This window comes from Microchirus variegatus (genome assembly GCF_963457635.1).
Source record: "Microchirus variegatus genome assembly, chromosome: 7".
Taxonomy (NCBI): Eukaryota; Metazoa; Chordata; class Actinopteri; order Pleuronectiformes; family Soleidae; genus Microchirus; species Microchirus variegatus.
The window spans coordinates 3,900,957-3,917,370 of NC_139808.1; the positions used below are offsets into that span (position 1 = coordinate 3,900,957).

Below are 16,414 nucleotides of genomic sequence, written 5' to 3' on the forward strand. Positions count from 1 at the left end.
TGCGTAATGCGTTATCCGTCTGCGTCACCGCGTAGACCACTCGAGCCTTTATACTTCTGCGTCGTGGTGACGGATAGGCGCTGCAATTTCCCGCCCGATCAATAGGGGTCGCTGCGCAAGGTTGTTGTGCTTTTGGCTACAGTGAGCAATGGCGTCCGAGGGAGAAAGACTGTTGTTGTTGAAACAGCGGCCGTTTCTCACTTTTCTGTGTCCCGGAACGCAGTTTTAAGATAATTTGAGGCGAGAAATTGGCCATTTAGAGTCTAAACATGTGCTGTGTGTATCAAGATGTGACGTATTTATAGTTCGGCAGCGACGAAGTCGGCGGTGATCAGCTCCGCCCTCTGTGGACGCTCGCTGCTCACTGTGAGCCGGCACAGAGCAGCTTCGCTCGGCCTGTCCTGAGGACCAATCGCAGCTCTTGCCGTCTCCGTTGTCCCTTGACGGAGTGACGGACACTTAAAAAATATTCCGCGCACCCGGAGACGACGCAGAGACTCTTCGAAGAGGTTCTGCGTCGACGCAGAGGACTGCGTAGCCTACGCAGAGCACTTTACGCAGGAGTATAAATTGGGCTTAATCTTCACGGTCGTGTTGTAACCCTGAGCTGTAAAGGGTAAATGTGGCGCGACGGCTAAAATGTCGACAGCGCCGCACGCGGCGCGGCAGCAGTTGACGTTGGCCTCGTCTACCGAACGATCGACAGTCTTTGTATCGACGGTGCTCATTCATACCAAAACAAAAAAAATCAAGATGATACATAAATACAGAGGAATTCGACCGGGATCTTTAGAGAAGGAAACTCTCCACAAGGGATTTAAACTGCAAATTACTCTATTCTTACTAGACAAAAGATGTGTTTGTTCATATACTGTCGACGCCAGCAGAATCGGCATGTTAGCATACCACAGCAGATGTCTTTCATTGACAAACTACTGCACATTGCCAAGGACAGGATTCCCCCCAAGTACTGATGTGGTTGCGTGCAGTCGGACTCTCCTGAATCATTTATTCTTCACAGCTAAGTGAATGAATGATGTCTCTTATCCAGGCTAATTTGGGCTCTGTTCCACCATCCTCTCCGCTTCAGGTCTTCATGAAAAAGGGAGGAAAGTGGATCAGTCTTTACAGGCGCCGTATACCACACAAGCAGCACCACCTTCCAGCCAATTACAGACAATTAATGTTGCGGGTACCTGTTTTCTTCCCATACACACGAGTAGCAGAGGGCAGATAGCTATGAAAACATCACCATCAAGTCTCCCAATAACCATGACCTGAATCAGCAAACAGCCGTGCCGCCCGGGCACTCGGGCATCTCTCTTCTAGGCTTGGCCCGATGTACAGAGGAATCATTATCCTGATGAAACCAACCTCTCACAAAGATTCCATAATCACAAACATCAAACTCTAAAGGAACAGAAAATGAAAGTTACTAATGGGAAAAATGTTGGAAAGAGGCTCAGGTTTGGTTTAGCACTGGTTCAGAGAGTTTGGTTTGGTAACTGCGCTCTCAACCTTTCGTCCACAGACGGGTCTATAATGAGTAACTCGAGCAGCATAAGCCAAGATTATTTCACCACCTTCGGTATACGAGATAAGTGATGTTGTATTATGGTTCACGGGAATTCAAAGAATCTGATTTGGATATTCGCTTCAGTGCCGCACCAAAGTCATAAATTGCAAATACCAAGTTTTGTTCAATATTGAGGACGGCCAGGACACAAACCTTTAGGGAACCAAGGTGTTCGGAATAAATTGACATGTGGAACATGACATTAAATGCCTGGAGATGGATTCAATGAACCAACACAAACCAGTATGCAACCACTATAATAACTATAACTTTAAAAAGGACACAGCATTGATAAGGTTTTGTACCAAAATAAACTCACTCAAAAGAAAGGATCAATATCTGCTATAAAATAAACTTGATATTTTTTGCTGGTAGTTTAAAATTATACCACAGTGCTTGCAAAAATGTCTTTTAACATTATGTAGTTACACTTTTGCTGACTACAACAAGGGCCCAGCACTGATTTTGGAAATTCTATTTCCTAATTTATGATTTAGGGGAAATCTCTCAGGTTTTCTGGCTCAAGTCTTTCAGTTGCAACAGAGTGCAGGACCTTCGTGTTTCACTGTTTCATGATTGACAGCTAATGTAAAATCAAGGATTTAAATTAAAACACTTAATGACCAATATTTATTTATTTATTTATCTAAATATATTATCTAAATGTATTCCATCTCATGGCACAAAATCGGAAACAGGGTCGCCAGGTTCCATCGGCAACATACAGAGGCAACAAACCAGTCACACCCACATACAACTGGCAATTCTGAGTCTCTGTCTTTGGACGTTGGGAGGAAGATTGGGAGAAAATGGGATTTGAACCAGAACCCACTTGCTGTGAGACACCAGCACTAACCACAGCACTGCTTCCATTAGAGGATATAAGATAGAATGTGCCGATCATCCCTATTTAATGTCTTAAATAGACATTAAAGATGGTGATGTTACTACAGAATAAAACAGTTGTCGTTTAAAGGGGCACTTGTTTGTTGGACTGAAACTTTTTGTTTGTTTGTTTGTTTTTTTATTTTCAAGCTGGGTTAGGGTACGATACAATACGCTATGATGTGATACGATACGATACACGACATAATGCGATACGATGCGATACGATATGCCTTTATTGTCCCACAATGGGGAAATTCCCAGTGTTAGGGTACAGGCCTTTTCCCACAAAACTAATTTTAGGTTCGCATCACGCATCTCCTGTCGTGGACTTATTAAATATTGCCTACTTTTATTATGATGCATTCCACAAATAAACACTGTCTGTAGAAAATATCATACAATATTATCGGTGGGCCTGTATTATCGGACATCCCTAGACTCTTAGAAATAAAAGTGCTAAGTAGAGCCATCAAAGGTGCTTCAGCTTGTCCTCATAGGAGAACCCTTTTTGGCTCCAGGTAGAACCTTTTGGAGGGTTCCACCTAGAATCCTTTTGAAGGGTTCCACCAAGAACCCTTTTAAAAACCTTTATCCAGGAAAGGGTTTTTAAAGGGTTCTGTGGATCAAAATGGTTCTTACTGGAACCATTAGTGTTACCAAGAACCCTTGAAAAACCCTTTCTTCGGAAAGGGTTTATTCAGAAGCAAATGGTTCCAGGTAGAACAGCAGCCCTTGTAGAAGGACCCTTTTGGAACCCTTATTTCTAACAGTGTAGTCTTAAATGTAACATTTATGGGAAATAATTCCCAGATCAAAGACCCTACACGGCCACATACTCACCGCGACATGTCTTGCTGTCCTCGTTCAGTATGTGTCCTGGAGGACACCTGCAGTAGAAACTTCCAATGGTGTTACAGCAGAGAGCCTCGCAGCCACCGTTGGTCTCCTCACACTCGTTCACATCTAAAAGGAGAGAGAGAGAGAGAGGGAGACAAGGTTTAGTCTGTCGCCAAAAACGCCACAGAAAGGTCAAACACGTTTAAAACGCTTTATATTTTTGGTTAAAAGCAGCAGAAACAGAGTAAGAAAGGATGTATTGTTTTCAAACGTCCAACTTTGGAAAGTATGGAAAATGTTCAAGTGCCTGGCAATTTCTGACAATTACTGCAGGAAACGGGCTGTGCTGTTTCCATCCTTAAAAACCTTCTCTTTCCTCAGCAGCAACTTCAAGTAAGATGAAAGTGGGGGAAAAAAAATGCACTTTATATCCAAAAAGGACTTTAAAAAAATATAAATAAATCAAGTGATAAATTGAACGGGACAATGGGGAAACATCCAGCAGTAACACGTTGTCCTCACTGCGTCTAACTTTTTAAAAACTCACTCTCAGCATAAAACAGGGATTTGCGTTTCTCTGTCATGCAGGATTTCCAAAACACAAGTTTTTTTTTGGTACTTTTTCCATCCCATGTCCATCAGCTGCCAAAAACTGTCATCAGCTGAAGCAGATAGAATCTTTCCCTTTCAGTTCCCAAACTACACATAATGACTCGGGTCAGATGCAGACGCTGACAGTTCAGCAAATACCATAATTTGAGCAATTAATTTTAAGAATGAAAAGGAATAGTGTTCAGTTTTATGCTGATTTTTTTTCAGGACAAAGATGCTTCACTGCCTCCATTAATGCCATTTTGCTCATATGGGAGTTTGTCAGAGGGGATTACGCTCACGGGCGGCTTTCGAACCTGACGACACTGGGCCGGATTCACTTGCCCATGCATGCCAGTGGAAGGAATATTGGCCTTGAAACTGGAAGCCATGGAGGAAATTAGGAGCGAGCGTTCACTTAGCATTAATCAAGCTTAGAAATGCTCTCCGCGTATATAAAAAAAGAGAGCGTAGATAGGACAAATGCACAGAAAATGTTTCGCCCTCTAGCGAAAGGTTGGTACGTTGCGCGATGCCAGCAGTTAATCAGCCAATTAAATGATTTCCCCCCTTTAGTTTTACAACATCTGGAAATGTTCACACCAAAAAAAACACTGCATTCTTTCTATTCCCAAATGTAAACTGTCATAAAACCTTTAACTGGATGCAGCATGTCATATTATTGTATACGTCAAGGATACGTTTATTTATACTTTTAAAAGATCTTTCCTACCCGGTTTAATTACGTCAACATTTCTAAGCAGGATTAAACAAACTGCAGCTGAGGATATTTTGGGTCGCTTGATTTAATGAGTCTGGAGTGAGACAGAGAGAGAGACGAGGGGTTTTAAAGGGAAAGTTGCACGGAGGGACGGTCATCGACGAGGGTGCAAACTGAAGTCAAGGCCAGAACTGAAAGCCCTGAGGGATTCTGCTGTGAGTTCTGCAGGATGTGAGTGTTTGTGTGTGTGTGCGTGAGCATGTCTGTCTCCCCCCTGAGGACACACACCTGTGTGTCAGCCACACAAGGTTTTGACGAGGGGTCACTATCAAGCTCATCACTCTTGAAGTCTTTCTGCCCAATAAGTGAGCAGGAATGTTGAACTACCTCAGGGTCAGGGATGAGAATATGAAAAATCCGATCGTCTGAGGGGAAACTTGTCTTAATCATCATAAATGTCATTTTTTTTCTTTTACAGTGATGAGCAGTTTATGTAAAAAAAAAAAAGAGACAAAGAACATGGAAAGATGACTTTTCTCCATTTACTGTCTGCACAACCATAAAGTTATTTTGTAACAGAACACAAAAAGTTTCCCCGAGTGTTAAACTCGATGACCTCTGAGGAGCAGAGGGCTACACCCTCACCTGACTGCAGGGGGCAATGTGGAGAGATCAGTTTACCATACCACCATTTAGTCTCCAGCAGGGCGATGACATACAACTATGGAGTCAAACAAGAGCTGTACTCTCCTTAAAAACAGAGGGAGTGCTTTAAAGGTGACATATTATGCAAAATCAACTTTTTAATCATTTTAATACTTATATTTGAGACCCTGGAGATGAAGTACAGGAGATAAAACCTACAATATTGACTTCTGCGAGGTATCTGAGGTCAGAATTCCTGGAATTGTTGTTTCGCGGAGCTCTGCTTTGTCCCTAAAAAACGAGAGAGAGTGCAGGCAAGGACAATAGTATCCGGAAGAGCGGAAGTCCACTAAGTGTTCTATTCTTGGCTGCACAGTGCAGCACAGAGTTCTACACAAACTTCCAGCCTCAGAGGATTTACGTGTCCAGTGGATACATTTTATATATAACGGTCCTTTAAAGGTCACATAGAGTGGTCCTGTTGCACATAAATGTTAGTTATGGAGGTCTACTTACATATATTAACTTGTTTTTATGGTCAAAAACCTCCTAGTTGCTGTGAACTAGCCGATAGAAATCCTCTTTTCTGACAGTGTTTCTTTGCTGCGATGTTTCAGAGTGAACTTTCACCCCCAGAAGACAGAGTCTTGTGATTGGCCAGTACTATCCAGCACATCCGTTCTCAGAAGCTCAGCGCCCCCCTCTGGAACGGCGGATGCACTGCTCCTCATTATCAAAACATTGTTTTAACAGTGTTTAAAAATAGCTTCGTCACGACTCCCCGCCGCAGTCCCTTTTATGACTTTAAACCGGAGTCAGACCCAGAGTGAGAAGACACTGTTGCTCGTGAAACACCTCCACAACGGACGTTATTCTTCTTCTGCGGTTCAATGTACGTAACCGGATGTGCCCGGACAAGTGCCCGGAGCAGGACGATCGGTTGTTCAGGAGAACCGCTGCTTACGTAACTATTACGGGATTTTCAGTGATCTCGTTGAGCCCCGAGATTACAATAAAACACAACGTTCTCAGCAGTGGCTGAACCGTTTGTTTCGAACCGTCAGGGCTTCATAAACAAGGTAATGACGCAGATACACACCAAAAAAACAGCGATAATAGGAACTTCCGGTCTAGTTCCGCTTTAAGATCGACCACTTCGCATCAACATCACCAAGGCTTCTTCTCTCTGACCTGAGCTTCTGGTGAGCATGTTTTCCAAAAACATGCTCACATGCCTGAAACAAGATGTGAGCATGCAGCCCAATTTATGCCCCAGGTCAGTGTGTCGAAAGGCCAAGTGTCAGGGTTAACTCGCGCAGTCGGTGAGCGCTGCACGGAACCGTGTCACCATGTGGTGGACATTCATGCGCATCGTATTTTTGGAAGAGGAATCCTGTCGAGGCATTGACGAATAAAGAAAGACTGAAAGCAGTAGGAGGAAAATGCAGCCAGACTCTGTCTACATGGTAAACAAAATCAGTGAGTGCAATTGTTCTATTCCTTTCCTCTTTTGGCATATAAAAGAATTACAACCAACAAATGAACAAATACAATACATACTGCTGTTTGGGAGAAGCTGAAAACAAATGACCTTTGTTTTGGATGATTTGATTCTAGTAGTTTCAGCCTTACAGCGTAATAATTTTGTTGACTCTAAGAGAAGGGTTGATTCATCCTTATATCATTTTAGAGGCTGGAGTTAGTGGTTTTGTATTTAATTACAAGTATATTAGGGGTTTAAGTAGCAGAGGTGAGCCAGGAGCACTTATACTTAAAACTAAGACTGTTTTTTATTGTAGAAACTGTCAAGGTCATTTAGCACTTATTAAAAACAGCATCTGTCTGGATCAAAGCTGCTGCTTACAACAGCAGGAAAAACGATTTTAGGGGCAAATTGTGAAAGTGTTTTTGTACATTATCCATCCACACATATCTGGAGGGTCATGCAGGGGAAGCTGGAGTCAGTTCCAGGTGACACAAACTGGACAATGTCGCCAGTCTATCACAAGGCCATCGTACAGAGACAACCATTCACACTCACTCACTGTGATAGGAAGCTGGAGTAACCGCCAAAAAACACAAGTGGACACAGAGAGAATATCACAAACACTGAAGTGTTTGCACACTGCTTAAAAAAAAAAGAAACATGTCTGTGAAACGTGAATTATTCGTCTGCAGTGCACAAACTGTTCCAAAGCAATCGTGTGAAGAATTAAAAATAAAAAACACCTTTTCTGATTGTGTTTTCTGCATGTTCAGCTGCAGCAGAGCTCTGGGTTTACATTCCTCCTCTGTATCGTGTGACTTCCTGTGATAAGGATGAGGGCCACTTGCTCTCGCTGATGTTTCAGCAGACTATGAGCAGCCGTTGACCGGGCCAATGAAAAACCACCAGACCTCTGATGTTATCTCGGCGAGTCACGGGCCGGAAAATTGCAGGATTCGTTTCGAGGATCAGGAGGGGGGAGAGCGTCGAAGATATTATAGCGGTAACTTGTTTCCCCTTTCAGAGCTCTGGTCTAAAAGCGTGCTGGTGTAATGATGTGCTCTGCTGGCCCTTCATTCCTAATATCATTCCCCCGCTGTTCCTCGCAGCTGCTTTCATTTACCAGGTGCTATGAAGACGAGGATTGGCTGGAGGCATCGTGAGATACTGATGACTCAGGAGAGGATTCTCTCTCTCTCTCTAACCTGTTCCTTCACATGTGGGCGAAACACAGACAGCAACACCTTGTGTCTGACTAACAAACTGATCGTCTATGAACTGGAACTGACAATTTACTTCACAGGGAAACTCACAAATCACCTTTGACCGTTACCAGTGTAACCCACAGTGAATAATGTTTACTGTAGAAGAAACATGTTTGCTTTGTTCTACCTGCGTAGACAGAAATGGTTAAAGTGAAATATGCTCACTAAAGCTCACCAAAGTCATTTTATGGCGTCAATAACTCATCGCGGGAGTCAATGGATATTTAGCTCCTGGAGTCAGATATCGTGATACCCACAGATATGTTTTTAAAACGTTTTATTTAACTACTTTAGCTCCAATGTGTCCTTTAATTGCTTGTTTTTCTGCCAGTTGTTCTGCTGTATCTGTGCAGCGTACACACATAAGACTACAAAGAGATCGAGACAACTGCTCATGTGTAAGGTCAAATCAAAGGAGCTGCACAGTGACATTTTGATTAGTAACATAAATCAAATGTGTACTTTTTTACAGTGCATATATTTGTTTTCAAGAGCCACAAGTCTTTGATGAAAAAGAAGGAACAGTACAAGGAAACAGATCAGTCAATCATTATTGATGCAGGAGAAAAAAAACATGGAAACAAAACTTAAAACTGCATGTTCCTATCTCTTTTTTTTTCTATTTTATAAATAAATAGTTTAAGCTCAACATTGCCCCCTGCTGTTAAACTGCCGACTGCACCAGATGTATGTTTATGAAATCGATAGTTTTACATCATAATGTAACTAAAACGCACGCTGCTGCTCACCTTGGTTTCACCACACGCACTTAAACCGCAAAACGTGCGTATGCTGCGTTAAGCACTCAATCATTTCCAGATCTATTCGATGCATTCAAAAGTGCCAGTTTTGTGAAGGAGTTTCTCTCTGCGTCCCTGTAATTGTGGCGAGTGTGGCAGCAGAGTTGTTCTTAAATTCAAACGTGGTATGCACGGCTTTTACTGGAATTAGTGAGGTGAAAAAAAAGGGGGGGGGGGAAACACACTGTACTTTTAATGACCAAGGACGGAGCCACGGTCAGACTGTTTTTTTTACGACGTGTATCCACTGATGTTTTAAATGTCTGTAGCTCACTTTTACAAACCTCCAGTGAGTCCAGGAAGTAATTAACAATCATGGCTCAAGGTGGAGTACAGGGAGTAAAGGGTGTTACAGTAAAGGCAATAAAAACTTCAGTTTTTTAAAAATAGCTCTTAAAAGACACAAACTGGTAGACGGTAACTGCATCAGTGAATCAACATCCTCTTATCAAGTCATAACAGCACAAGATTTTACTCATCAACGACAATGTAACACTTTACTTTATTATTACCAATTAAGAGTTATCATATTAAAGAATATTTTAAATTATCTCAATAAAGGTGAGATAATTAAAGGATTCATTTCTGCTGCTGAGTGAAATAAATGATTTTATGGTGGTTTTAAACTCCTTTCTGGGCAGAAACACACCAATTAACAAACTCATCAACAAAACAAAATCAAAACAAATATCTGTGGTAATAATTCAAACCAATATTGTGTTGTGTTCACATGAACAGTATATTGATATACTGTATAGTGAATCTTTGTTACATTGCTGTTGAAGACATTCTTATGGAAGCCCATTTCCGCCAGAAAAAAAGGAGAGGTAAAACTTTGCCTTGATAACCTCAAAGTAAGTAAGTAAGTATGAGATAAAAAAATTCCAAATAATGAGATAAAGTCGAAATTTTGAGATAAAAAGTCGAAAATAATGAGATAAAGTCGAAATGATGAGATATAAAGTAAAAAATATAAGATAAAGTAAAAAATATGAGATAAAAAAGTCGAAATTGTGAGATAAAAAGTCGAAAATATGAGATAAAGTCAAAATATGAGATAAAAAGTCAAAATTATGAGATAAAGTCGAAATAACGAGATGACAAAAAGTCGAAATAATGAGATAAAAAGTCGAAATTGTGAGATAAAAAGTCAAAATTATGAGATAAAGTCGAAATAACGAGATGACAAAAAGTCGAAATAATGAGATAAAAAGTCGAAATTGTGAGATAAAAAGTCAAAATTATGAGATAAAGTCGAAATAACGAGATGACAAAAAGTCGAAATAATGAGATAAAGTCGAAATAACGAGATGACAAAAAGTCGAAATAATGAGATAAAAAGTCGAAATAACTAGATGACAAAAAGTCGAAATAATGAGATAAAAAGTCGAAATTATGACAAAGTCAAAAGTATGAGATAAAAAAGTCGAAATTATGACGTATGACCTTTTTTCTCATAATTTCAACTTTTTTCATTTGTCCCGAGATGTGCATTTTCAGTTTTTATGACAAATTTGTTAGTCGTTACATTTAGCGCTGTGTGATCTCTGTCATTTCTGTTTTACCCACACAAAATTAAGAGGAACTAAGTTTGAACAGTCGTTTTTCAGCTCTTCTCCCCAAGGTGTGAGTAAACCACACAAAAAAACAACAACAACAACACAGACACCCAACAGAATGTACTGAGAGAAAAAAGGAAGCTGACAGACTGACTCTTGGGTAAAATATTAAAATATATTAAAACTGTGTGGTGCGAGTGCAGCTCATTACCCCGACGACTGAGCCTTTAATTTTGTATTACGTGCATATTTGGCCACCAGGGAACCGAGCGTGACATCAAAGACGGTAAAATCCTGTGAGTTTGTTTAGTGAATATTCTGCTCTACTGAGCCGTGAAGGCCTCTAATCCCTGTTTTGATGATCAATTTCACTGCATTACAAGGGACTTTTATAAGTGTATGTGTACACACGAGGTAACGTCATGCATGCAAACTAAAGTATTGTTGATAAAGATGATCCAGGCATTCTTTCACAGCATTGTTTTGACAGTTTTGTCACATGATGTGATGGAGAATATGTGTATATAATGCTTTGTGACTTCTCTCACCCATTTTTTACTGTCAGTATAAGATACAGACTGCACAAAAAAGAAAAGTAGGTCAGCTGTTTGTATCCAGAACTATACATGGCCTATGTAAATGAATGGGAGGGACAAATACCTTGTGGACCTGCCCTTTGACCTGTTGCGTGTGCTCTATGTGCAGTACCTGTTAGGACCCGTCTTTGACCCGGGAGTTTTTTGAGTGCCTAGGAAAACACACAGGGGGCCGGGCAGGAATCCAAAAATGACTTGTTGTGGTTTTGAGGCCTGCCTTTCTGCACAGGGCAGACGGAAAGTTGCCAGAGGCCGTTTATCTACAGGGGTAAAAGGGTGACGGATACATGACAGTTTGTCATGCTCGCGGTGTACAGGTGAGACAAACACGGAGGCTCTGATTTCTGCTACACATGCTCTAATGTGACAGCGCATAGTTTTATAGTTGTTCAAAGTGGAAAGACGCAACACTCTGATTACTTTAGCCCTCGGGTGATGTGCGCACGAGTTCTAGCTGCGCCACAGTGAGGCGACGGGGTAATATAGAGCAGTAAATAATGGGATGAACAATTTAAGGAAAATATCTTATCAAAATACAGAATTCCTCTGGCAGATAATATATTGTGACTGCTTTTTGACACTAGAGGTAAATTAATAAAAAAATCAGACATTCCTTGCAATATTCACTGTGTAGGGATGGAGCTTGATAAGCTAATTAGATAAGACAGGTCAGAATATTATATTCCGATGCAAGAATGATAACTTGCAGGTAATATAGTGACTTCTTTCCAGTGTTTGTATGGCACATTTACTGGGTTTAAAGCCCAATTTATACTTCTGCGTAAAGTGCTCTGCGTAGGTTACGCAGAGACTCTGCGTCGACGCAGAGGCTCTTCAACAGGCTCTGCACGAAATATTTTTTAAGTGTCCGTCACTCCGTCAAGGGACAACGTAGACGGCAAGAGCTGCGATTGGTCCTCAGGACAGGCCGAGCTAAGCTGCTCTGTGCCGGCTCACAGTGAGCACCAAGCGTCTACAGACGCGGAGCTGATCACCGCCGATAACGCCGCTGCCAAACTATAAATACGTCATATCTTAACACACACAGCACATGTTTAGACTCTAAATGGCCAATTTCTCGCCTCAAATTATCTTAAAACTGCGTTCCGTCACACAGAAAAGTGAGAAACGGCCACTGTTTCAACAACAACAGTCTTTCTCTCTCTTTCTTTCTCGGACGCCATTGCTCACTGTAGCCTGAAGCAGAACAACCTTGCGCAGCGACCCCTACTGATCGGGCGGGAAATTGCAGCGCGTTTCCGTCACCACGACGCAGACGTATAAAGGCTCGAGGCGTGTCCGTGGTGATGCAGACGGATAACGCATACGCAGTCGGAGAAGTATAATGTGGCCTTGACTGTGGCGGACGACCTGGCGTGGGGTACTGACACTACCTCATCAGCACCTCTATTACCTGAGGAAACTTTTGACTTTTGATGAACTTTTATCGCCGTGCAAATGAAAGTGTGCTTGCTGACATGTGGACATCTTTTGTGGTTCTCCAGCTGTACTAAATCTGAACAACTGGCGCTTCAGAGATTGGTCAAATCTGCGGGGAGAATCATCGGGACCAGGTCCAAGAAGACACAGGTCCATCCAGGCCAGAATCTGCAGACTGAGCCACAGTCGGTGCCCCCAAGCAGTGAGGTTGCTTAATAAGCACTTTAACCCCGCCCCTCACACCAAAATATATTAAGATCACCAATTTCTCACCTCTCTGAAACTCTCTCTTGAAAACACTTAAAACAAAAGAAAAAAGTGCAGCGATCCCTCATGAATTCTACAAACCCTTATGGTAGGAATAATGTTATCAATATAACACATCGCCAGTCTGGAAACCACTTAGGTCTATTTAATTTAACACAAATTTAATTGATTGTTGAGTCAATTAAGTCTGTGCACTTAAGGCACACTTTAAAAAAAACAACTGCCTGATCAATGCAAGTGTACAGTGTTTCCATTATAAACAGTCAGTTAACACCCTTTTACTTTTCCTGCTGCACTCGTGTTTCTCCTTGTTGTCAGTTAGTTATTGTTACAATCGCTTTGACGATTTGATTTATGTTGTACAATAAAAAAATAAAAAAACACTGGGTTGGTTTTCCTCTGAGTTGTATTCTGTGTTGCTGCCTGGAGTTCAATCAAAGCAGAGCTGTTCCTGCCAAAGTCTGACTGAAATACAAGTGAAATGTGTCCACGAGAGAAGAGTCAGTGAAGGTGGGCCAAGACGAAAGAAGTAAAACTCTAACTTATACTTACTCTGATTTCAGAAAATGTGAAAGTGGATTGAAGCTGTCTTATTACATTTACTTTTTGATAAACATCTGCCTTCCACACTTCACTGAAACGCCCGTCAGACTCTGGCTGAGCACTGGAAAAGGAAAGCGCTCTAGTTTCTCCATGTGGAGATAATGTAAAACAGATATAAACGGAGGGAAAACACAGATTTGAGATGGACACCATGACCTGATAAAGAGGAACAAAGGCAACTTGGTAAAATTCGAACATATGAAGGTTTTTTTTAAAGGGGAAATAAGTAGTTTATAGTGCCATCTAGAGGAGAGGCTGAAATTTACAACAAAGAACTGCTCCTCTGCTCACCCCCTCCCTTCCCTGAGCGCTACGGTATCCGCAGCTGGTCAAATGTCGTCCTTGTCGTCTTTCTCCGTGTCAGCAGATGAGGTTCGTGAGGCGAGGGAGAGGGCGGAGCTACCGCGGCCGTAGCAGACGAAGCAGAGAGAGAGGAGGCGGGACTTCCGCTACAAGTAAAGAGACGCTTGTTTTGTTCTCCCGCGTTTGTCCTTACAGGCTCCGGTAGAAACATGGCGTCTCACTGCTAACGGTGGCTATGCAACCGCGGTCCGTGGTCAAGTTATTTTACATGACTTTTTGAAACACTACGAAAATGAAACAAAAACTATTATACAGCGACTAGACAATGCAGGAGCACATAATATGTATAAAAAAGTGGATTTTGGGAACCCATAAATACTACATATTGTACCTTTAAGTAAAGATAAGGAGAATCAGGGAGCCACGGGCAAATCAAGGAATCAGTCTACACCAGTTATTCCTCTAATTGTATTTTGCAAACTCTTGTCACTGCCACTTTGCACTAATTAGACGCCCTCGCCCCAGCGTGACCGGCACCAACCTTTCATCAGGAATGTTGTAAAGAGCCTAATGAGACGGGGTTAAAGCGCAGTCTCGGCACAATTAGGGCAGATTAGGGTGCTGAGCAGGATGCATTGGCAGGTACGTGGGCAAGGATGTAACCCCACCCCTCTGAGTGCAACACACTCCCTCTCATTAGAGACGCCTTTCCACACTTCACACACACACACACACAGTTGCTCTTTCTCTCCCTGTGGCAAAACTAAAATATCTTACATTACCTCAGAGGAGGACAGAGGGACACGGGAGGAGGAGGAGGAAGGACTGGCTGACTTTTACAAATCATGCTTCAAGTCAGGTAACCCGTCAGTAACTAAACTTTTTTTGTTTTCCTCAAGTTAAGATTGTATGGTTGCTAAATTGGTGCTAAATTAGAAAGGCAACAGTAAATGGATAAAATACAATTAGAGGTGGAAAGCAATGAATTACATTTACTCAAATCACTGTAACTGAGTAGGTTTTTGTGTCATTTTACTTTTACTTTTTTGGGGACAGGTGAATGATGGGGACAGGTGAATGAAGAGGACAGGTGAATGATTGATGAGGACAGGTGAATGATAAGGACAGGTGAACGACGAGGACAGGTGAATGACTAGGACAGTTGAATGAATGAGGATAGTTGAATGAATGAGGACAGGTGAATGAATGAGGACAGGTGAATGATGAAGAGGACAGGTGAATGACAAGGACAGGTGAATGATGAGGACAGGTGAATGACGATGACAGTTGAATGACGAGAACAGGTGAATGAATGAGGACAGGTGAATGACGAGGACAGGTAAATGATGAGGACAGGTGAATGACGAGAACAGGTGAATGAATGAGGACAGGTGAATGACAAGGACAGGTGAATGACGAGGACAGGTGAATGACGAGGACAGTTGAATGAATGAGGATAGGTGAATGATGAGGACAGGTGAATGAATGAGGACAGGTGAATGATGAAGAGGACAGGTGAATGACGAGGACAGGTGAATGAATGAGGACAGGTGAATGACGAGGACAGGTGAATGAATGAGGACAGGTGAATGACGAGGACAGGTGAATGATGAGGACAGGTGAATGACGAGAACAGGTGAATGAATGAGGACAGGTGAATGACGAGGACAGGTGAATGACGAGAACAGGTGAATGAATGAGGATAGGTGAATGACAAGGACAGGTGAATGACGAGGACAGGTGAATGACGAGGACAGTTGAATGAATGAGGATAGGTGAATGATGAGGACAGGTGAATGAATGAGGACAGGTGAATGATGAAGAGGACAGGTGAATGACGAGGACAGGTGAATGAATGAGGACAGGTGAATGACGAGGACAGGTGAATGAATGAGGACAGGTGAATGACGAGGACAGGTGAATGATGAGGACAGGTGAATGACGAGAACAGGTGAATGAATGAGGACAGGTGAATGATGAAGAGGACAGGTGAATGACGAGAACAGGTGAATGACGAGGACAGGTGAATGGGCATTAATTAAGATTCCTGAGTGACTGAGCAAGTTGAAGCATTTGTGACCTTCGACCAATTTTGACTGATACATTATGTGTTTACATTTTTTATTTTGTAAATTCTGTTTTAGCACTTTAATTTGTAAAGGTTTGCCTTTTATTAAAAACAATTCATGTGAGATATGTGTTCCCTTGTCCATTTTGCACGATGCAAGAAAAAACCCCAACCTTGTTAAAAGGTAGCAAAGTAACTCGTACTACTACTTTTAACAAGCTACTTTTTTACTTTAACTTAAGTACATTTTCCGACTTAATATATGTACTTTATTAAAAAAAATATATTATATATATATAGAATATTTCCGTACTAGCATTGGTTACAGCTTTATAGCACAAATTATATCCCAACTTTTGAAAGAGCGTGAAACACCACCAATTCTTACATCTCCATGTACTCTTATTTCAGCTGCTGTACAAGTCACACCATCTGACCACTGACGATACTCAAAACTATAATAAATGAAAACTCTATGAATGGTCCATTTAAACTCGCCGAGGTGAGATGTTGTGTATAAAAAAAAAAAGGTTATGAAACACAAGCAAACATCTCCGGCTGACCACCTGTTCTTAAATTAGCACTCATCACGAATGTTTCGCCTTCTGTTTGAGTTTTCTTTAGGTCAGAAAACTGAGACGTCGTAATTTTCTCCAAATAAAAGAGCAGACTTCAACCTGTTCACAGCCATTTTAACTGAAGCACATTAAACCCATTAGAGGAGGGGGAAAAGGATGATTTAAAAGGGCTTGCGACCTTTCTAGACATT

The 16,414-nt window shown here is 41.7% G+C and overlaps 1 protein-coding gene across 1 annotated transcript in view; it reads right to left on the reverse strand.

Annotated features, from left to right (window-relative positions):
- The window catches only part of megf6b (multiple EGF-like-domains 6b), a gene marked incomplete at its 5' end in the record, with an annotated part of 71,271 nt that overhangs the window by 34,389 nt on the left and 20,468 nt on the right, over window positions 1-16,414 (reverse strand). The window contains one exon of the mRNA XM_083892599.1: window positions 3,305-3,427. Coding sequence (XP_083748725.1) covers window positions 3,305-3,427 — 123 coding nt within the window. The remainder of the gene's footprint in view (window positions 1-3,304; window positions 3,428-16,414) is intronic.